Here is a 22,613-nt window from a genome sequence, read left to right as displayed (position 1 = left end):
AGTTCTAGAGACATCAAATAGAATAAACAGCTGTGCCATGAGCAAATGATATGCTCATTACTTTTTCAAAGAATAATAACTCCTAAATTTTATAAGAGCTAAAGGGAGCTCACACCAATAGAAAGAAAGCATAATGAAACTAACTTACTCTATGGAAACAAAATCTAACAGCTTCAGCTTCCCTCTGATATCTGGAAGATTCAAATGATAACTTTAAACTTACTGAGCAAACACATAACAGAAACAAGTTTTTAATTTTAACCGAAATTTTTCTTCAGCTTTTATTAACAAACAAGTTCAATGATTGTTTGTTGGTTGCTTAACAAACAGGGGCAAATATTTCATGCATTTTCGGTTAGGAGTATAATTTTACAAGAACATCGACATAATATTTACGGCTCATTGACTGCTTTGAGTAGCATTGTGGAAAATTGTCTTATTAGCAATCATATCACATCTTCTTTATCGTACTTTAAACTGCTTTTAGTACATTTGACATGACCTTTAATAAGTTGACCTCAAAATCAATAGGATCTTCATCTTATTATATATGATGGTTTAATTCCAATCCTGAGGAAAGTTTTACAGTTATCCACAACCAAAAAGGACATTTGATTGGGCCAAAAACATTAATGTCATGTCACTTTGTAGCATGGGAAATAACATGGGTCATTTTAATGTATGCTGTTCTTTTACGAAATAGCAATTATTGCCTGAAAATTATATTGAACAAATGTATTAGTGTGCTTAATTTCCTGCTTTGTGTAATGTTTTTTTTACCAAATTGAATTCTAACATACCAAAAGTATAGTCAAAGATGAACATGTCTTGTGTCAGTTTTTCAACTGAAAATGAAAGTCGTCTTGAGCAGATATCAACAACTACTTCTAAATGTATGTTCCTCTTCAGAAAATCTACACTGATGCAACAATCAACTTTTGTACAGGTCTCATCAATCTTACAGGTAAAAGATGTTGGAAGATTTGGTAAAATCATGTTGATTATATCTGCTGGACAATCTGAAAAAATATTCAAATGTTTTAGACACTTTTACAACTAAAAATATATGAATTATACTTTTTTTTGTAGTAAAAAACAAAACGTTCACCCTACAGAAGATGTATGAATATTCCTAATAATAGTGACATTGTTTTCAAGCTTCAAAAGTGATGGTCAAGCAGTTATCTTTATTCTCATCAGAAAACCAAAGAAAATCAACTATATTAGGAAACTATTAACGAGGCATAACTCTTGCTTGGTAAATGGCATGCCATCAAAAACAACCTTGACCTGTAATTGAAGGTCATGATTTGAAATTTAAATAAATTGCTTCGCCGAGCACAGCTGGATACGACTTCAGAGGTCCAACCCGTAACAGTTGGGGCAAAAAAGGACACAATATTTGCGCTTGATACAGGTCTGAGTTTGGAATTTGGTCTCATGTTGTATACACATGTACAGGTTTATGATGAGTATGATTTGCCACCAGCTGTTCCAGAGTTAAAGGTCAACACTCGCAGAAACTATCTTATAGAGGATCTTCAAACTTAAGTTGAAGGTCTGAAGGTAATCATGAGGCACAGTAGAATCCAGGATCACATAGAATGTGTTAGGGGCGTCACTGGCATTCGTCGTCCCCTATGTACTTATATGTCATGTAGGTCTCAAGTCATCACTGGGCATCCGTCTGTCAATATTACTTAAGCTGTCATTTTCCTCCAGGACGAAAGTATAAATAAAAAAAAAAATATTTGAAGAAATTTTTCTTGTTAATTTTTGAAATCTTGAGAAAAACAAGAATGTGTCCATAGTACACGGATGCCCCACTCCCACTATCATTTTCTATGTTCAGTGGACCGTGAAATTGGGGTCAAAACTTTAATTTGGAATTAAAATTAGAAAGATCATATCATAGGGAACATGTGTACTAAGTTTCAAGTTGATGTAACTTTAACTTCATCAAAAACTACCTTGACCAAAAACTTTAACCTGAACTTTGCACTATCATTTTCTATGTTCAGTGGACCATGAAATTAGGGTCAAAACTATAATTTGGCATTAAAATTAGAAAGATCATATCATGGGGAACATGTGTATTAAGTTTCAAGTTGATTGGACTTCAGCTTCATCAAAAACTACCTCGACCAAAAACTTTAATCGGACGGACAAACGGAGGCACAGACCAGAAAACATAATGCCCCTCTCCTATCGTAGGTGGGGCATAAAAATTGTCCCCTCCCCGAAGATATCTTTTTTTACCCCCCTTTTTCCCAAAAAAACCCCAATTCTTTCCCTCAAGATATGGTAAAAATCTCAATTTAAGTTTCTAATGGAGTTTGCACCATAATTACCCATTTAATAATTTAAAAGCAATGTAAGGGAGGGTATCCAAATTTTACTTGTAAGTAATTGTCCATTAAGCAGGACACCCTTGCTTTTCCCCCTTTTTTGCCCGTAATTCCAAAACGGTTTGAGCCATTACCCCCCAAAGCCAATGATAACCATCCCTGGCTGGTATAGAACCTTATGGAATAATTTCAGAGAGATCCATATACTGTTCCATAAAATATTGTCTGGAAACTAGAAAAACGCTTATTTGGGCCCTATTTTGGCCCTAATTCCTAAACTGTTAGGACCACAACCCCCAAAATCAATCCCAACCTTCTTTTAAAAACCTTGTGTATAAATTTCATAGATTTCTATTCACTTATACTAAAGTAATTGTTCAGAAACCAAGTGTCTTCAGACGAAGCTGACATGGACCTGATAACAATATACGACCGCAAAAATTTGGCGGCTGTTTAAAAATGTTGGTTACGCAATTCTTTAATCATTTCTGGACAGACGGACATTCAGATATGAGCATTATCTATTCCTAAGAATAAACAAGGAAAACATGCTAAATTTCTATCACCTGATGGAAAATTCCATTAATTCAAAATCTGCAACTAGATTTAGAGCCTGTGTCACTCACCTTGGTCTATGTGAATATTAAACAAAGGAAGCAGATGGATTAATGACAAAATTGTGTTTTGGTGATGTGATGTGTTTGTACATCTTACTTTACTGAACATTCTTGCTGCTTACAATTATCTCTATCTATAATGAACTTGGCCCAGTAGTTTCAGTGGAAAATATTAGTAAAAATTTACAAATTTTACGAAAATTGTTAAAAATTGACTCTAAAAGACAATAACTCCTTATTAATTAGGAGGTCAATTGACCATTTTGGTCATGTTGACTTATTTTTAGGTCATACTTTGCTGTAATTTATTGCTGTTTATCTCTATCTATAATAACATTCAAGATAATAACCAAAAACAGCAAAATTTCCTTAAAATTACCAATTCAGGGGCAGCAACCCAACAACAGATTGTCTGATCCATCTGAAAATTTCAGGGCAGATAGATCATGACCTGATTAACAAATCCATCAATTTACTCTAAATGCTTTTTTTAGTTATAAGCCAAAAACTGCATTTTACCCCCTATGTTCTATTTTTAGCTGTGGCGGCCATCTTGGTTGGTTTGCCAGGTCACCGGACACATTTTTTAAACTAGATACTTTAAAGATGATTGTGGCCAAGTTTGGATTAATCTGACCGAGTAGTTTCAGAGGAGAAGATTTTTGTAAAAGTTAACTAAGATTTACGAAAAATGGTTAAAAACGGACTATAAAGGGCAATAACTCCTAAAGGGGTCAACTGACCATTTCGGTCATGTTGACTTATTTGTAAACCTTACTTTGCTGAACATTATTGCTGTTTACAGTTTATCTCTATCTATAATAATATTGAAGACAATAACCAAAAACAGCAAAATTTCCTTAAAATTACCAATTCAGGGGCAGCAACCCAACAACAGGTTGTCCGATTCATCTTAAAATTCGAGGGCAAATAAATCTTGACCTGATAAACAATTTTACCCCATGTCAGATTTGCTCTAAATGCTTTGGTTTTTGAGTTATAAGCCAAAAACTGCATTTTATCCCTATGTTCTATTTTTAGCCATGGCGGCCATCTTGGTTGGTTGGCCAGGTCACCGGACATATTTTTTAAACAAGATACTCCAATGATGATTGTGGCCAAGTTTGGTTTAAATTGGCCCAGTAGTTTCAGAGGAGAAGATTTTTGTAAAAGTTAACAACGACGGACGACAAATGATGAGAAAAGCTCACTTGGCCCTTTGGGCCAGGTGAGCTAAAAAGGGAAATTTATTCCTTACAATATGTAAACACATTTTCAACTTCTCTCATATTTATAGCAAATTTCAAATAAATATGAACCAACCATCAGTAAAAATCAAAACTTTAAATAGTTCATATGGTATGATTTCAATTGCTATCCCTGTAAATATGACTCCTTTTTTCAAATTACATTATTACAAATAAATATTTATTTATATCTTTATTAAATTTTGTATTTTGCCATAAATACATACTGTTAACCCATCCATTTACATTTGGTGTGTAACTGCCCACATCACACTGTGAAGCCAACAGATAGTCTGTCACACCCATCTTCTCCAGGACCTGAGATAGGATCAAATCAGATAGATCATCTAATACTGTTAGTCCATTGTCCTGCAGTAGTTTGGATGGGGAAAAATCTATAAATATAATAAATCAAAGTTACTACATCACTACTATGATATAATATCAATTCATACCTATCAATTATATACCCTCATTTTCCAGTGGCAGTCCAAATTTCCCAACCATCATCCCGGATGGCCTCAATTAGAAAACCTACATATTGTATTTATTTTAAACTTGTTTTCATCTTGAACATGCATGAAATATTTGTCATTGGACGTTAAGCAATTAACAATCTAGCAATCATACCAAAAAGCTGAAATATTATCAAAGTCATTTGTAAACAATGGCAAAATAATTAATAAAAGTAATTGAGGGGTGTACATACATCATTAGAGAAAATTAGTCAATTAATGACAAAGGTAACATGCAAGAAACTTCTACATCTAAGTTTGGGGAAGGTTCTAGGTCAGAGTGATCTACATTTTTTGTTGGAGGCTGTTAGCATCTTTACACAAAGTTACATGACTGAAAGTCACTTAACTTTTACAAACTAAACGCATGACCTATAAAATGTTCACATCGTGAAACTAACCAGAGAAATCTTCATTCCAATCACATCCGAGTTTAGGTAAATAAACATCCTTAAGAATGTTCCATGTATAGATACATGCTCCTGATGGTTCCAAACAAACAGTTATTTCCATGTTTACAATGTACTTCTTCTTTTCTTCAAGATCACTCACTGAATACCTAGAAACATGAATAAATTAAATGGGAAAGGTATATTTAGACCACTGTTTTGGCCCATTGTACATTATTTAAAATCAAAAAGTCCTATTAATCTAAAAAATAACATTCGATGATTAAAGACATTAATTAGTCTGTCCGACATCAATATATCTATCTGAATGTTGTCTTACATATTGGCAACATAGTTCTTACACTTAATGCAAGACAGCAAATACTGACAATGCTGCAAAATTGCATCATTTTGAGATCTTGTCATTTAAACATTTAGATATTATCAACAGCTTTATCAGATATATATAGCTACACAATATTTTTAACAAAAATATTGATCATATATACTTTAACCAAAAATTATGCATCAAATGGCAATCTAATATGTAAATTTAATTTCAACATGTTTACTATGTCATACTGACATCACTTGTGACCTTCCTGTACTAGTTATATATTGTACCCAGATTATTTTTACCCGTTTATTAACATATATAATAATTATATAGTTTTGAAAGGTTAAGATAAACTTATTACTACTTAAAATTGAGAATGGAAATGGGGAATGTGTCAAAGAGACAACAACCCGACCAAATAAAAAACAACAGCAGAGGGTCACCAACAGGTCTTCAATGTAGCGAGAAATTCCCGCACCCGGAGGCGTCCTTCAGCTGGCCCCTAAACAAATATATACTAGTCCAGTGATAATTTTTAGATAACCGATTTTGAAGATTGAGACGTGTGGATACCCTTTGAACAAGTTTAGTATTAAACTATTTCTTCTTTTCCTTTATTTGCAATCAAACATGTTGATCAATGACCTTACTGCAAACTAAGCTAAAATAATCTATCTAGTGTTTACCTTACCTTAAACTAATCAGCTGGCTAAATTTTATTTCATTTACTTTATCTGTAAAAAGAAAAAGAGAAATTAAGGAATAACAGTACTGTAGTTGAAGAGTTGCCACCGTCAATTGTAGATTTGAAGGTCGCAAATGCAGTTTTACTGGCGACGCGTAGCGGAGACAGTAAAACGGAGATTTGCGACCGTCAAATCAAAATTGACAGTGGCAACTCTTCAACTACAGTACTGTTATTCCGATTCTAATGCATTACAAAAAGAAATAATACGATCAAACTTGGAAAAATGTCTAAATTTGACAAATAAAAAAAAATTCGCGAAACTGCATGAATGATTTTGACGCAAAGATGTCATAGGTAAACGTGACGTCATACAAATGAAAACTTTCAAACTGGAGGTTATTACGTTACCTGTACGCTTCAAATTCGGATAAATTTACATTAAAACGGCAAATTCGAGGTAGGTGTTGTTTTATTTTCGATTATGTAGTAGTAATCAAACATTTGTTGATTCAATCATTTCAAAATGGTTGTCCCTCCTTAGTTATGCCTGGTCAACTGTGGATTTGACAGTAACTTTTAGCCAATGAAAAAAATTGTTACATACAAATTGCATTAGAATAAACTATATACCAAGATGCTTGAAGCAAAAGGTCATAAAAATTATTGATATCAAGAGTTTCCCAAATATATAATGAACTTGTTAAAATCTATCAATTTACCTTAAAACAACCCAATGTTATACTCACCAAATTCAAAGTTAAAGTAAGCTTGATCTAATCCCAGGTTTTCTATTCCTATTTTAAGTCTGTGTGAACAAGCATCTAATAACAAGTAGACATGGAAGGTACGACCAATCTGTGGGATCTCTACACAGCAGTCAACACCAGTACAGTAATCAGGAATAGTACAGCTCAAACTTCCTGTTAAATCTTGGAGAGGTACATTTGAAGGGCACACTGTGAATAAATAAAAGTCAAATGTTAAATATCCCAGGTAGACATGGAAGGTATGACCAATCTGTGGGATCTCTACACATCAGTCTATACCAGTAGAGTAATTAGGAATTGTACAGCTCAAACTTCCTGTTAAATCTTGGAGAGGTACACTCGAAGGGCATACTGTAAAATAGAAAAGTCAAATCACAGTAGCTTAGGTGTGTTAACTAACAAGTGATTAATAGGTCTGAAGGATGTGTTTAAATCTTTTTGAAAACTCTGAGATAGCATGTATGATAGGCATGTTGAAAAAATATAAAAAAATATTGAAAAACTTATGTTCAATAGTCTAAACTGGAAATAACTTACATATTTTCCATCCTTTGACATTAGGGGTATACAGTGAAGACTGTCTACTACACGGTACAGCCTGCATCCATTGAGATATACCAAGTCTCTCTAGTAATATGTCAGCAGCATAGGAGGGTAACTGTTGTGTCACATCCAACAGGAGGTTCTCAGATAATTCTTTCAAGGATATGTCTGTAGTATAAAGGAATTAATCATAACATAGCTTCAATTGATTTATATAAGAGGTTTAGAACATAAATTGAACACTGTTTAAAAATGTGCATCTTTACAATGTTTCATCAAAGTACACAGTGGCAAATATTTCATACATATTAATAACAATTTTAAGCATTTGATGAACCAAAGTAATCTCTAATTTAGTAGTATTTGCATAATGTAACACTAGTTGGTTTGTCCTGTTTATTTTAATGAGGGGTAAATAAAAAAGATAGCCAACAACACTAAAGACCATCCTTGTATTATCAATGAAGACTTATCTGGGACTGTCAAGATGAATAACAGCAATAGTATCAGAGTTCAATTGACAGGTATTATCATATAATGAATTTTCAATTGACAAATTGGGTATGCAAAACATGTGTCTAGAATAACCTTCATTAGGTGTGCTAGAGATAAAAATTAAGATGATTTACCTTCAAAAGAGAAGTTACTACTCAGGTCACATATAGGTTTAGGTAACCTAGCATTCTTCACGACTGTTGATGTTAAAACACACGGTGCATTAGCTTCAAAACATACACTGACAGCCATGTCTACTACAAACTGTTTCTCCATTGATAAATCTAGGATGGAATAACTGAAAAACAAGAAACCAAACAATAACATACACTGACAGCCATGTCTACTACAAACTGTTTCTCCATTGATAAATCTAGGATGGAATAACTGAAAAACAAGAAACCAAACAATAACATACACTGACAGCCATGTCTACTACAAACTGTTTCTCCATTGATAAATCTAGGATGGAATAACTGAAAAAAAGCAACTTAAATGGGAACTTAGTTTCAATATTTCTACCATTCTCTTTACAAGTCAACATTTTTTTTTTATTTGAATGTATTAAACAAATTTCATCCCCAACAAAATGAGAACATGTATGACCACGAAAATTGACACAGTTATAAACTAATGCATCAATAGCCTGTCAACATTTAAGTTGTAGGTTCAAAACATGTATGTGGCAGCTTCAATCAACTCCAATCTTTATTTACTATATTTGTCAGTTTTTTTAACCATAGTTGGGTGTTCATTTTTCGCTCTCTGGTTTCCCCCACCTGTATAAACTGAATGCCATGATATCGCCATTAATGCTGAAGGTGGCAAAAATACCAATAATTAATCAATCAATCATCCACAGTGAAGCAGCACTAGTTCATAAAGGTTTCATTTCCGTTTCATTTCATGACAGTAAAGACATTTTATATCAAGTATTTTTGTTAGCTAGGTATTTTCACTTAAATTCCTGAGATATCTGATCATATGGCAATATTTGGGGTACTTTGCTAATTTGCATAGAGGCCATTCTCCCTTATCATGACGGCAGCCATTACAATAGGATTATATATGCCCCTTAAATAGAAATGTCAATATACAAATTCATATGCTGTATCAACAATTTGTCCGCATATAGGTGCATTTAACATATTTTTAGGGTTCTGTTCATGTACAAATGAACATTGTCTACTTTGAATACTTTCGGCCTTTTTAGTTTGAAAATTGCAAGCATAACCGTAGTATAATTGCTATATAAAATAGCGAAAAATCGTAAAAAATCGTAGAAACGCAAGGTACAAATTAGAAATCAAGATGATTTGTCCAAATATAGGGAAACCCCTTGTAGATTGAATTTTAAAGTTAAATAACTTTTAACTAACCTGCTTTCTGCAGTTTTCGGCCAAATTCTTTTAAAAACATGATGATTTCAACCTTCCCATTTTGTAAAAAGTCAAATTTTCGGCATTTTCCCTTAGAATTACATAACATTTTTATAAATATCCGCCGAAGGAAGTTTTCAAATATATGTTAGTTTTAGATCCATGACGGAAATGGACTGAATTATCCGAAAATTTTATATAATTTATATATTCAATCCTAAACTAAGGGAAGTAATTCAATCAAAAGGGCCAAAGTCACGTGGTACAAATCATATGAATAAAGTACCCTTGATTTTGCCATATGTGAAGTTGAAAAGCACTATAATACTTTCTGCTATATTCACTGACATTAAACATTGTTGGACCAAACTTACAGGTCAGTAAAGGTTAAACCTTCCAATGTATAAACTTACTCAATCCTAAAAATATTCATCAACCTAAAGCTTTGTTTCTGACCAAACTCATAATTCAGTAGAGGTACATCAAACGTCAGTTTCTCTATTCCTGCTGTTAGTTTGTAGTTACAGGCATCCAGTTTGATGTAAACATTGATAGATCTACTGATCTGTTCCACATCTATACAACAATCTATACCTGTACAGGTATCAGTCAGGTGACAACTCATTGTATTAGGTACTGAAGGTAAACTAAATGGTAATGTCTTCTCACACCCTAAAAGTAAAGAAGAGAAATTAATTTAAACACATATAAAAGTGCTTCTTTAAAAAAAATTGTAATAAAACAAGAGTGTGTCCATAGTACACTGGTGCCTCACTCGCACTATTATTTTCTATGTTTAGTGGACTGTAAATAAAGGCAACAGTAGTATACCGCTGTAACACAACACTAAAATGTATCACACAGACATGAACTATAATATAACCATGCATTTTTTTGTGGAGGACATGTGTTGTTCCAAAATAGATTGTTATTTTTGATGCCCCACCTATATGATATAGTAGAGTGACAATATGTCTTTATGTCCGTGAATCCTTTTGTTTTGTGTGCATTTGTTCTTCAGTCGGTCCCTCTTCAGGTTAAAGTTTGTAAAATTGGGGTAAAAAATTTGGCATTAAAACTAGAAAGTTCATATCATATAGAACATGTGTACTAAGTTTCAAGTTGATTGGACTTCAACTTCATCAAAAACTACCTGGACTAAAAAAATTAACCTGAAGAGGGACAGACTAAAGAACGAATGCACACAAAACAAAAGGATGCACAGCCATAAAGACATATTGTCTCTCTACTATATCATATAGGTGGGGCATCAAAAATAACAATCTTTTTTGGAACAACACATGTCCTCCACAAAAAATGCATGGTTTGTGCCTCAAAGTTGATAATTGAGATTGAATTGTCACCCTTTAAGAAGTCAAAAGAAGACCATTTCATCAAAGTTACAGTAAGATGCTGTGTTTTGTTGAAGTCAAAACAGTCATACTGGAAACAGGCCAAAGATTTCAAGTAAAAGAAATTCTCCTGCACACCCGTACAGAAATTGCTAACAAAAGCACATAAGTTTCACATGTGAAGCACATGAGATGCAAGTAAGAATTGTATGCAAATCAGGTTGCTCATATGTGCAGTTTGGTAGTTCATATGTGCCCACAAAAATCTAACATAATGCTCACATGTGCAATTCAAACCTCAGGTGAGCTTTTATTATCCATGTTAGTTTTATGTTAGTTTTGTACTATGAAAAGTTTTTCCATTCTTCTAACCATTCAAAACTAACCTACATCATTGCTCATATGAGCTTTTTTAAAATGACATGCCCAGTCATGTACTTCCTGTAAATTCAAATTCATGAAAAGCATGCAATAAATGGAGGTAGATGGATATGGAAAATGTTAAGTCCTATATTAATGTGCTATTTGAAGAAAGGCATTGTTGAAATCTGATAAAACCAGTGTGGCTGTGGTTAATTAATTGTAAGTTATCATTTCTATTTCATTATTTTCATTTTTGTGTCAGATTTTGAAATATATTACAATTTTAAGTCCTTTATGGGAATATATATATACAGGTTGCTTCAAAATAAGTACTACATGTATAAAGATTTTTCCTTTTAAAACTTTTTGAAATACAGTACTTATTAATCAAAGACATTCATTGTGTAATAAACTTGCAAGTCCCTCTATTAGTTTTATAATGTATATGTTATGTTTTTAGTCATGATCATGATTATTGTTTAAATAAAAAAAAAAAGAAAATGATATGAAAATCATAATTAACTGACAATAATTAAAGAATAACTCTTTTAACATGATGTATCAGTTATTTTATTTTCAACTGAATTATTTAAGATTTTCATCTAAATTTGAAAAAAAAAATTCCTTTTTTAAAGCAGCCATTTTGTTTTGGTCAACTATAATATTCACGTGTGCAACATGTGAGCAACTGCTCATATGAGCAATCTAATAAAATGCACATGTGAAACAAAAGCTCATATCAGCAGTTGCATGTGAGGTTTTTAACATGCAAATTAGGTTAGTTTCATATGTGCAATTTTTTTGCTCACAAAATGCTCACCTAATTTGCATGTTAAAAAACTCGTGTGCAATCATGTTAGTTTCTAACGTGAGCATCTTATGTGCAACTTATGTGCAACATGTTAGCACTTTTTGGTAAGGGATCAATACAAACTTTTAAATGTTTAATTGATAAGTCAAGCCTTTTTCAAATATTGTATGCAATTTTCTCAAGTTTATATATTTCCTTACCTATGTTCCAGCCATTAGAATCAATAGGACTATAAGGAGACACTGATCTACTACATTGTGCATCTTTAAGTTCTGAGGTTACTCCTAATTCATCCATTAACTTGTAAAGATCTAAACTTTCTGCATTGCCCACCACAGCATTGTCTGTTAAAAATGTCTGGAGGGAAAAGTCTGAAATATATTTAACAAAATAAAAATTTTAATTTTGTTTTCAAATCAATAATTACAAAAACTTATTTTCAAGTATTAAAATAAAAATCAAAGAGCAGATTGCTCTAAGGGATACGATTGCCATTGTTTTATACATATATTAGTATTATTTTCAAAAATAACTAGATATCATTGAGATGGGAGCCATCTCTGTGGGCCCCGCTGTGAATAATGTGCATTAAAAAATTGTATCTTTACCATAGGACATGGGTTTGTCAACTGAAATCAAAGTTTTTGACCTTGACCTTTGACCTATGAAGTTGTAAATAAATTATGACACACCCTTTGGTGTTGGTTTATAAACATGTCAAGTATAAACTTTGAAATGATAAAGGTTCTCAAGATATAGAGCGGACACGATCTTTACCATAGGACATGGGGTTGTCAACTGAAACCAAAGTTTTTGACCTTGACCTTTGACCTAGGAAGTTGCACATAAATTATGACACACCCTTTGGTGTTGGTTTATATACATGTCAAGTATAAACTTTGAAATGATAACGGTTCTCAAGATATAGAGCGGACACAATCTTTACCATAGGACATGGGGTTGTCAACTGAAACCAAAGTTTTTGACCTTGAACTATGCCCTAGGCAGTCGTTCATAAATTATGACACGCCCTCTGGTGTTGGTTCATATACATGTCAAGTATAAACTTTGAAATCATAACGGTTCTCAAGATATAGAGCGGACACGATCTTCACCTCAGGACACAGGGTTGTCAACTGAAACCAAAGTTTTTTGACCTTGACCTTTGACCTAGGAAGTTGTACATACATCATGACACGCCCTCTGGTGGTGGTTAATAAACATGTAAAGTATTAAGTATGAAACCATAATGGTTCTCTAGATATGGAGCGGACACAAAGTGTTACAGACCGACGGACGGACAGACGGACGGACGGACGGACAGACTGATCACTATAGGGGACCGCCTTTGGCGGGACCCTAATTAAACTGCACGTGTAAAATGTTCGTAAAATGTAATTTATGTAATCTGAATAATTATTCAACTTTAAAAAAAAGCCAATTATTTAATATTTGATTATTATGTTTTATTTTTGTACTATCAATTCCAAGTTTACTTTCCACAGCAGTCACTGAGAATGAGAGAAGGTATTTCACTTTGTTCCTTATCACCTATTTTCCTACGTGAATTCTAGGTGGAACCCCATTCCTAACTCTTTTAATATTTAATTTCCTTTGGGTCAGTGGGCATGACTCCTTTCCGTACAAATTCCTCTGTTTAAATTGTGATCGGTTTTAATATAATACGACGTCTATCGACAGAACGAGTTAATTTTTCTCGATGTATCGTTTGACGAAAGTTACTTACGGAAGGGAGACAACTCGAAGCGATAATATGGAAGACTCCATTTTGGCTGAAGGGGTGTTCTAGTTAAACCTTTACGTTGTGGACTACATTTATTTTAATTTAAGTGATGCAACAACAATAACCCTCAATAGCAGACAAGACAATAGAAAGGATCTCATGAGTTTCAAATTAATCAATAAAGTGGGGAATCCAGAGCAACCATTCAATCTGAAACCCCTACAAGTCAAGAAAAATATATGCATGCGCATACCTACGTAAACAAACCCTGGACTTGTGATTTGTAGCAAGAACGTAAATTAAATGTTAATTAATTATATATAAACAACCTCCATTTCTTTATGGAAGTATAATATCAAATATCAGTTTCATCAGTAACGGTGACATAAGAAAACTCCACTTCAGTTCTTATATGACAGAAATAGATTAATAGATCAGAATTTAGAGAACTCTTGCATGTTATCAAAACTGGGGAATTCCCTCTAACGTGTTTCTAAATTTATAAAAACACTAAATATAAATACTGCTTAATTCTGATTTTCCGTGTTGTTAAAAACACGCATACAAGTCAAGGGAAATATCGAAACATGAATGTTATGAGAAGAACCTTATAGGAAAGTTGTTTGAATTCAATTCTTTTGTTTTTTATACCATTTAAAGCAAGACAATCTCAAGAATCTGAGATGTTCCTTGATGTTTAGAATAAAACGGTTGACGTGAGGGCATGACCCTGAGTCAATGGTATAAGTCTACAGATTGCTTGAAAGCAATCGTATCCCAAAAAGTTATTCTTTGGTTTTACACTTATCAAGAAATCTTACTTTCCTATATAACAAATTATTGAATAAATTATTGTTTAAGGACATCATAATTCAGGTTTTAAGAAGTAAAACTCTGGATCTTTTGGTTGTGCCTACTTGACAAAATTCAAATAATTATACCTTGTATTTTAAATTCACTGCGAGACCAGTCACATCCAAACTTTTGTATTTTAGTATTTTCAAAAAGAGTCTTTGTAAACAGGCAAGATCCTCCTCCTTTCTGTAAACAAACTTTTATTTTCCCATTTAGCATGTAACTCTTGTCGCCTTTGAGGTCATATATTGAATACCTACAATAGATTATTTGATACACATTATAAAACCTTTTGCAAAAATTTCTCATCTCTGTTTAATCTTATGAATAAGTAATAAAAATTTTGAAATTGTAAGATGAAAGAATCAACAAAACAAAGGAGCAATTGCTAACAGGTAAGATATGTTAGGTCTAACTACGAAATTGATTTTAGAACTGACCTTACATCCATATCATCTGTTTTCTAGTGGACATTTGTCTTATTTGCAAACTAGCCACCAAAACTTAATTTAAATCAATAAACAAAATAAATGTGATTAAAGTCATGTGAGATATTGGTGTTGATTGACATTTCAACATTTATCTAGCCGGGTCTATGCCCAGAAATTGTACTAAATAATCTGTAATAGAACTACTTCTTGACATGAATAGAAATTGAAACCAAATATGTGTATTGCAACACGACAGTCACTTAATGGGGTTGATTCAAAGATTGATTGATTGATTGATTGTTGGTTGTTTAACATCCAGTGGCAAATATTTCATGCATATTCAGGACGAGAACAAGTTAACAATAAAAACAATAGGTAGGTTGTTATGATAGAGGCCATCTAGGATAATGGTCGGAGAAATTTGGACTGCCACTGGAAAATGAGGGCATTTGGATAGGGACAGAAATTTAGCCTTCCAACAGGCCAACTACGGACCCCTCAAAGAGTTGTTGCAAGGGTTCTTAACGTGCAAAGAGCGTGGCACTCTATGTACACGAGGCATCGGATTTAACGTCCCCTTCTGACCGGACGTGACTGCAAACTTGATACATCCCGCACAGCCAAATGGACGCCCCACTTCGGCAAGCGTTTTATTGCCGGTCGGGAGAAGACCAAGTGACCATATTCCTATACCCCAGTCACCCTTGGGGTATTAATTCAAAGAGAAAAAACATTTACAATAAATTTCTTTTATTTATGACAAGCAAGTCTGACATATTTTGTTGCAACATATTTCAACCTCATATCCATTGAAGGCAGTTCCTATAGGCCTCTGGCTAAAGGAATTTACACCCCATGTAACTAGTAAACACAATAATGAGTAATCAGGAAAGACCTATCTTGAAATCTGGTAAACTTGTCATGCTTTGGGTTTCCGTCTTATTGGCATTCAGTGCAAAATTCCTTTCATTAATATTTAGCCATTATACTATATTATTTATTTGGGTACTTACTCAAAGAAAATAATGTCCATCAGTGTGAAAGTTTTTGTTTCACCTAAAAATAAACATTAACAATAAATGTTATATAATAAATGTTACATAGTACTGATCAGAAGGCAGTTGGCCTTTTTTATAGAAATTTAATATGACACGCATGGATCCAGCCATTTTTGAACAAAGGGGTGTTTCCAACACATCTAATTCATATAAAAAGGAGAAGGGTTTGTTGTTTCCAATCAAATATCCCATACAAAAGCATTAGTTGTCAAGCACAAAGGGGTTCCTAACCCCCAGAACACACTTCTAGATCAGCCACTGTACAAGTCTAAAAATGCAGTAAAATAAATCCATTATGTGCATCAAGAGTTTTATTATATTAACATAACAGCAATATAAAAGGTATGATTCACTGTAATTAAAGGTATGTATTTGAAAATTTTAAGTAAGAACTTAGTTAAGTAATACTTTGGTATATGTAAAGGGCTTAGATGTACTTGTATATCTGAGAAAACAATGAAAAAAAGTATTGATATTATTGATGTTATTTTAACATTTGAATGAATAATGAATCTGCAATTGTTGGTTAAGTATTTACTACCTGTTATTTAGTACAACCCAAATACCAAAAGTAGTACATTGCATTCCTATTTTCACATTATATACACATGGAAAAAAGTATTGCAACACCAAATTGAAATTCAAATAAAAAAAACACTCTATATTTTTTTGTGATATAATTTGTTGAAATAGAACTAGTTAAACATTATTTTAATATCACCTGAGTTTAATCAATAAATGTCAACTCAATAAGTTCTTATCTGCACATGCAGCTACTGTACTCGTAAACAGCAAAACAAATGTTTTTATCCTCATTGTTTTCAACACTTTAAATAACCAAGTTTATAAAATTATGTGATTGACACCTTGTAATAGGTCATCAACAACTCATACCTGTAGCAAGATGGCAGATAATCAGCATGAGAGAAGCAGATATGTCGCTGTGACAATTGCACGTATTGTTGGTCATCACCATTCCACTATAAGTTGTTTTGAGAATACAAATCAGGCAACAAACGATGTTAAAGACCTTCCGAGATCAAGAAGAACCCCTATAACATCTGCTAGGGAAAATCAAGCATAATGAAGGTTGGTCAGAAGGAAACCCATTGCAAATAATACAATCCTAAAAAGGGAGTGATGACCATACATGAGCCTTTAAACAAGAAGTGTTCGAGATCGGCTCATCGCTACTGGTTATCGTGCAATAAGACCATTTCAGGGACCTTTGCCTTCGAACAGACACACAGTTGCCCGTATCCAATATAGTGTAGAGCTCGCCAAAGTTGGAAATTAGCATCGTGGAGGAAGATCCATTGTTCCAATGGGATGTGAACAATCATCTATAGATTAATTTTGAAATGTCTGACATTGTAAAGTTCGACTACAGTAAAAGTTGTAAAATGCATTTTTTTGTACAAAAAACACTTCATTTTGTAATAAAAATTTTGGTTCGATAAAACATTTTTTTTTCATACATTTTTTGTTTGTTTTAATGCCAATATTATCATTAACTACGTTTCAATATTATTTTACAAATATTTTATCATATTTCATCCAAAATAAGAGGCTGATTTTTCATGTGTATAAATCAATTTAACATTTACATTTAAAAATAAAATTCTTACCCCAGTTATAATCTAGCAGTGAAATATCAATTTTTCTTCTTTCAATTCCCAAAGTGAGCCTCCAGTTGCAGCCATCTAATAGAGCATAGACATTAAAAGTTTTACCTATCTGATCCACTTCTATACAACAGTTAATTCCTGTACAATAACTTGAAATGTAACAAGTCATTGAGGTTTCTATTGGAGGCAGGTTAACTGCCAATGGACAATCTGAAAAATTAAATAGGGTCAGAATGAAAATAAAAGAATAATTCCATAAATTGCACATATTTTATATTTTCAAGGGGCATAACTCTTTAAAAGACAAGAGGCCCTCAAGAGCCTGAATCGATCACCTTGAATTTTTGGCATTTATCTCTCGTTTTAGAGTTTAAGTGTCCAATTTCATCGTAGTTTGTTTGTTAAACAAATTGTCCTTAAAGGGCAATAACTCTTTAAGGGGTCAATTGACAATTTTGGTTATATGAACTTATTTGTAAATCTTACTTTGTTGAACATCTTTGCTGTTACCAGCTTATCTTTATCATTAATACTATTCAAGATAATGACCAAAAAATGCAAAATTTCCTTAAAATTACCTATTTAGTGGCAGCAACCCAACAATGGGTTATTAGATTCACCTGAAAATTTCAGGGCTGATAGAACTTTACCATATGAACACTTAACCCCATGTCAGATTTGCTCTAACTGCTTTGGTTTTTGAAATATAAGCCAAAAACTGCATTTTACCTCTATGTTCTATTTTTAGCCATGGCGCCCATGTTTTATGACGAAACAGAAAATAAAACACAAATTTTATTCTAGATACCCTAAGGATCATTCAGCTTAAGTTTAGTTGGAATTGGTTCAGTAGTTTCAGAGGTGAAGATGTTTGAAATAGTATACATTTTATAGAAATCTTACAAGAATTGTCTCAGTGAAAGCACTAACAAGACCTGTTGGACGGACCCCTGGACACCCAATATTTGATGTCCTACACAATATGTTACTTGAGGGACAATAATTGTGTTCTTGTTAACCAAAATGAAAGTTTTCCACAGAGTCATCTCCTTTTGTTCAAGGTATTTAAACTTTTGTCAATTCACCTGTCCAATGGAATGAATACAATAGGTACTGTTCTCTGTGTATTTTACTCATTGGCTTGCGAAGGAAAAAAAGGAATATCCAAAATGGCAAATACCATGGTATTTGAGTCAAATTCACATTGGTGATAAAGGCAAATTCTTTAAAAAAAAGTTAGAATCTGCAAAAAATACACTGGTTCTCAACCAGTCAAAATGCAGCATTCTTACATAAGGTGTAATTATATAGAAAATACCCCCAACTACAAGTCTTTGATCAATTCTAAAATATCATAATAATTCTACCTTTAGTATTCCAGCCATTTTCAGAGTCAGCATATATTCCAGTATATCTATCACAAGGAACTGAGTTCATGAACTTAGTAAGACCTAATTCATCCAGTAATTTATTAGCTACAGCACTGGTTAAAGTATTGCCAATGTTTTCTCCTTGCTTCTTTACCCAGTCAGTAAATGATATATCTGGAAATTAGAATGCATTTTATAAATTGAAAAAGATATGGTATGATTGCAAATGAGACATCTCTCCACCAGATAAGACATTATCAAATCAATCTGCTATGTTTTTTTGTCTAGGTTTATTCAATTACTCTATTTATATCTATTGATAAAAAATCAAAATGGGAACTTTCTCTCATTATATATGTGATTATATATCCTATTATGGTTGCATTTCCAAATACAATATTTTATTATACATCTAGCAACTACTCCTCAGCATAAATTTCAGTCTATTTTCAGTAACTATGATCTTGACATTTGAAACCACAAAACTAATTAGGTACATTCAACAAACATATTTGACCAGATGCCATATCTTATCAGTATCTGAGTATATACGTAAGCATCAGGAAACAAAAATAACCAACAGGTCAACTTCTACACTACAACTCTCTTCCCCCAGTATTTTTTCCATTTAGTCAACCATTAACCAAAGACCAATGGACAAGGATGTATCAAACCTGCATGTTTCAAACGAATATACTTATTTTTGCTTGACTAACTTGACCTACATAGTAATTCATTGTAACCATACAAATAATATGAAATAATGGCTAAATCATCATACCTAACAGTTGTCCGCCCATCTTCATGTCACAAAGAGGTTGTGAAATGAGCTGTTGATCAAATAGTTTAACTGTTGTACTACAAACTTCTTTCTCCAAACAAATCTTCAACTCAGCATCTATTATCAGTTTCTTTTGTTCTTCTAGTCTGTCTATTTTATACCTACAATGTATATGGTAATAAAGGCAACATAAGTGGGTGTTTTAGGACAATCAAACAATAGACAATTATATTTGATAAAAACATTTTTCCATAGAAATTTGTAAAAAAACACGAATGTGACCATAGTACACAGATGCAAGCAAACACCCTGGCACATGGAATTCCCTAAGGACAGACACCAGCAGAGAAGAAAAAAATCTTAATATATATAGAAAATTGATGAAAAATACCATTATTCTATAAGGTTGAATTAATTTTATAATTAGAACTTTGAGGACCTCTCAACCAGTATCTTTGGCAACTACTCCTTGTAATCATTTTATATTTGTATATTGTGCAATAACTCATTGATTTGATTTTTGGTGTTTAACGTCACTGAAAGCACTATTGGTATAACTTCATGGTGGCCACTTTTTGGTAGAGAAAGCTAAGTAAGTAACCTCAGAAAACAATAGAATTGAGGCAATCATAGTCAATTTAGACCCTGTTCACACATTGACATTCAAATTAATTAAAACTAGATCAGTTCAATTAAGATAGATTTAACTCCAATGCAAACACTTTGAAACGATCTTGAATCATTCTTTAACTTACACACTAAAAAGTTTTATCTCAATTAATAGACTACACATAAAACAATAGCTATTGTATTTATTCAATAGGACAAGTGAACTTTCAAAAGTTTAAATAGATTGACCAAGAGGAGATTACTGTGGAAATGTTTTATTTTGTTCACAATCAATGATACCAAAACACAGCTATTTTAATTTTGACAATACTTACTTTATTCTGATTATTTCTGATAATTTTTCTTCCTTTACTTCACCTATTTTGAAAGAAAAGTTAAAAAAGAAAAGTTAATTATCAAAAAAACAACTATACTAATCTAAAGTTCAAAGTTCTATTTGTAAACAATTTAATTTTGGATGTAACAAGTCTTCTGATTGGCTGCAAGTGTTTTGTCTATCAGCTCATAGACATAATTTTGTCATGTGACCGCCATGCCAATTATCCACTCCTTTATAGAATTAAATTATAAGGAATGACTTTGATATTGTTTCTGTCTATTTGAAATATACACAGGTTATTTAGTGTACCACATTTTTTATATTATTACTTCATAGACAGAAAAAATGTTAGTCATTCCTTGAAAAATTTCATTATTCATTTGATATTGACTATATTCATATACATACTAAACATAATCATAATAAAAAGATTATTTTTTTAAAAGTTTTATATTACCAACAGCTATTAAGTTCTACTGATTTGTGATTTAACAAATGTAGCAAATTTGGTATTAGATGTGGAGAAGCAAAGCCTCTGGACTAAGTACCATAAATTCTTTTATTCAAATAATTAATAAACAGCTGCGCCATGAGCACATGATACGTTTTTCGTCTTGTGTGAGAAATTTTATGCAATAATCATAAATAGTTTCTGAGATATGGCGTGACATGCGTAATTTTTTTTTTTACAAAAAACTCAATAACTCTAAAATGATATTTTGAATCATCACCAAAAAATATACAGATCTTTAAATTAATATAACTAAGAAGTGCGTAAAGTTTTAAGCAATAATCATAAATTGTTTATGAAATATGGCGCGACATGTGAAAACCCACCTTTTTTTTACAAAAAACTCAATAAATCAAAATTAAATTTTTGTATCATCACCAAAAAATATACAGATCTTTAGATTAATATAACTAAGAAGTGTATTAAGTTTTAAGCACTAATCAAAAATTGTTTATGAGATATGGCGCGACATGTGAAAACCCACCCCCCTTTTTAACAAAAAACTCAATAACTCCAAAATAAAATTTTGAATCATCACCAAAAAGTATACAGATCTTTGGATTAATATAATTAAGAAGTGTGTGAAGTTTAAAGCAATAATCAGAAATCGTTTTTGAGATACAGTGTGACATGTGAAACATACACACCCCTGTTTTAGTTATAAAGTCCTGTAACTCAAGTTTACATCCTATTTTCACCAAAAAGTATACAGATCGTTTGACCATCATAAGAAACAACTATGTTAAGTTTCATGCAATTTGAATAAGTGGTTCTCAATTTATGGTGCGACATGTGGACGCCCGACAGACAGACGGACGCCAGACATTTGTATACCTTAATACGTCCTGTCAAAATTTTGACAAGCGTATAAAAAGGAGTAAGACTTACCCCATTGGTAATCCAGGAGCTGATATTCAAAGGTAAATTTTTCTATTCCACCTCTGATGACATAATTACAGGTGTCAACATACAGGTAGAAATTCAGGTGTAAATCCAGGTAATCAAAGTCAAGACAGCAATCAATTCCAGTACAATAATCAGGTATATAACAGGAGACTGGGCCTGACAAATCTGGGGGATCCAGCCCTGAACATTCTGAAAATTACAATAATCACTGACAGGTGTATAACAGGAGACTGGAACCTCAAATCTGATGGAGACCGTGTGGAACATTCTAAAAATTACAATAATCAGGTATATAACAAGAAACTGTATGAATTTCCCATAGGATTCTATGTTAAACTAGGTTCTCAGGTTGCGGCCATCTTGGATAATAGGTTGGATTCAAAGCGAGAACACTTGATCAACACCTCATTAGGAACATTAATGCTGTGTTTGATGTCATTCCATTCAGGTTTGTAAAAGAAGTTTAAAATGTAAAAGTTTATGACGACGGACGCCAAATGATGAGAATAGCTCACTTGGCCCTTCAAGC

General features: G+C 32.7%; 2 protein-coding genes across 2 annotated transcripts in view; both read right to left on the bottom strand.

The window, feature by feature from the left end:
* LOC139489433 (uncharacterized) overlaps window positions 1-8,238 on the bottom strand; it is a 175,655-nt gene extending 167,417 nt beyond the window's left edge. The window contains exons 1-8 of the mRNA XM_071275756.1: window positions 8,081-8,238; window positions 7,446-7,619; window positions 6,888-7,097; window positions 6,145-6,187; window positions 5,129-5,286; window positions 4,440-4,607; window positions 801-1,019; window positions 149-191 (exon numbers count right to left, since the gene is read on the bottom strand). Of these exons, the coding sequence (XP_071131857.1) occupies window positions 149-191; window positions 801-1,019; window positions 4,440-4,607; window positions 5,129-5,286; window positions 6,145-6,187; window positions 6,888-7,097; window positions 7,446-7,619; window positions 8,081-8,222 (1,157 nt within the window). The 5' untranslated portion in view covers window positions 8,223-8,238. The remainder of the gene's footprint in view (window positions 1-148; window positions 192-800; window positions 1,020-4,439; window positions 4,608-5,128; window positions 5,287-6,144; window positions 6,188-6,887; window positions 7,098-7,445; window positions 7,620-8,080) is intronic.
* Window positions 8,239-8,319: 81 nt separating this feature from the next.
* LOC139489432 (uncharacterized) lies at window positions 8,320-22,286 on the bottom strand. The gene is made up of 10 exons (XM_071275754.1): window positions 22,067-22,286; window positions 20,663-20,705; window positions 19,719-19,879; window positions 18,935-19,111; window positions 17,568-17,777; window positions 15,895-15,937; window positions 14,537-14,706; window positions 12,052-12,222; window positions 9,739-9,997; window positions 8,320-8,422 (listed from the first exon to the last, which is right to left on the bottom strand). The coding sequence occupies exons 3-10, from the start codon at window positions 19,741-19,743 to the stop codon at window positions 8,320-8,322; spliced, it is 1,158 nt and encodes a 385-aa protein (XP_071131855.1). The 5' UTR covers window positions 19,744-19,879; window positions 20,663-20,705; window positions 22,067-22,286.
* Window positions 22,287-22,613: the final 327 nt, after the last annotated feature.

This window comes from Mytilus edulis, chromosome 9 (genome assembly GCF_963676685.1).
Source record: "Mytilus edulis chromosome 9, xbMytEdul2.2, whole genome shotgun sequence".
Classification (NCBI taxonomy): Eukaryota; Metazoa; Mollusca; class Bivalvia; order Mytilida; family Mytilidae; genus Mytilus; species Mytilus edulis.
Note: the sequence above shows the minus strand (reverse complement) of the source record. Positions and strands in the feature narration are given on the sequence as shown.

Bases quoted from the DNA above. Each gene is read 5' to 3' on its own strand.
- LOC139489432 (XM_071275754.1), bottom strand. From the start codon at position 19,743: ATGAAGATGGGCGGACAACTGTTAG. The intron at 19,112-19,718 runs GTATGATGATTT...TCTAATTTCCAG, and splicing joins GATGGGCGGACAACTGTTAG to ATATATCATTTACTGACTGG. The intron at 12,223-14,536 runs GTATAATTATTT...AATATATTTCAG, and splicing joins CAGTGAATTTAAAATACAAG to ACTTTTCCCTCCAGACATTT.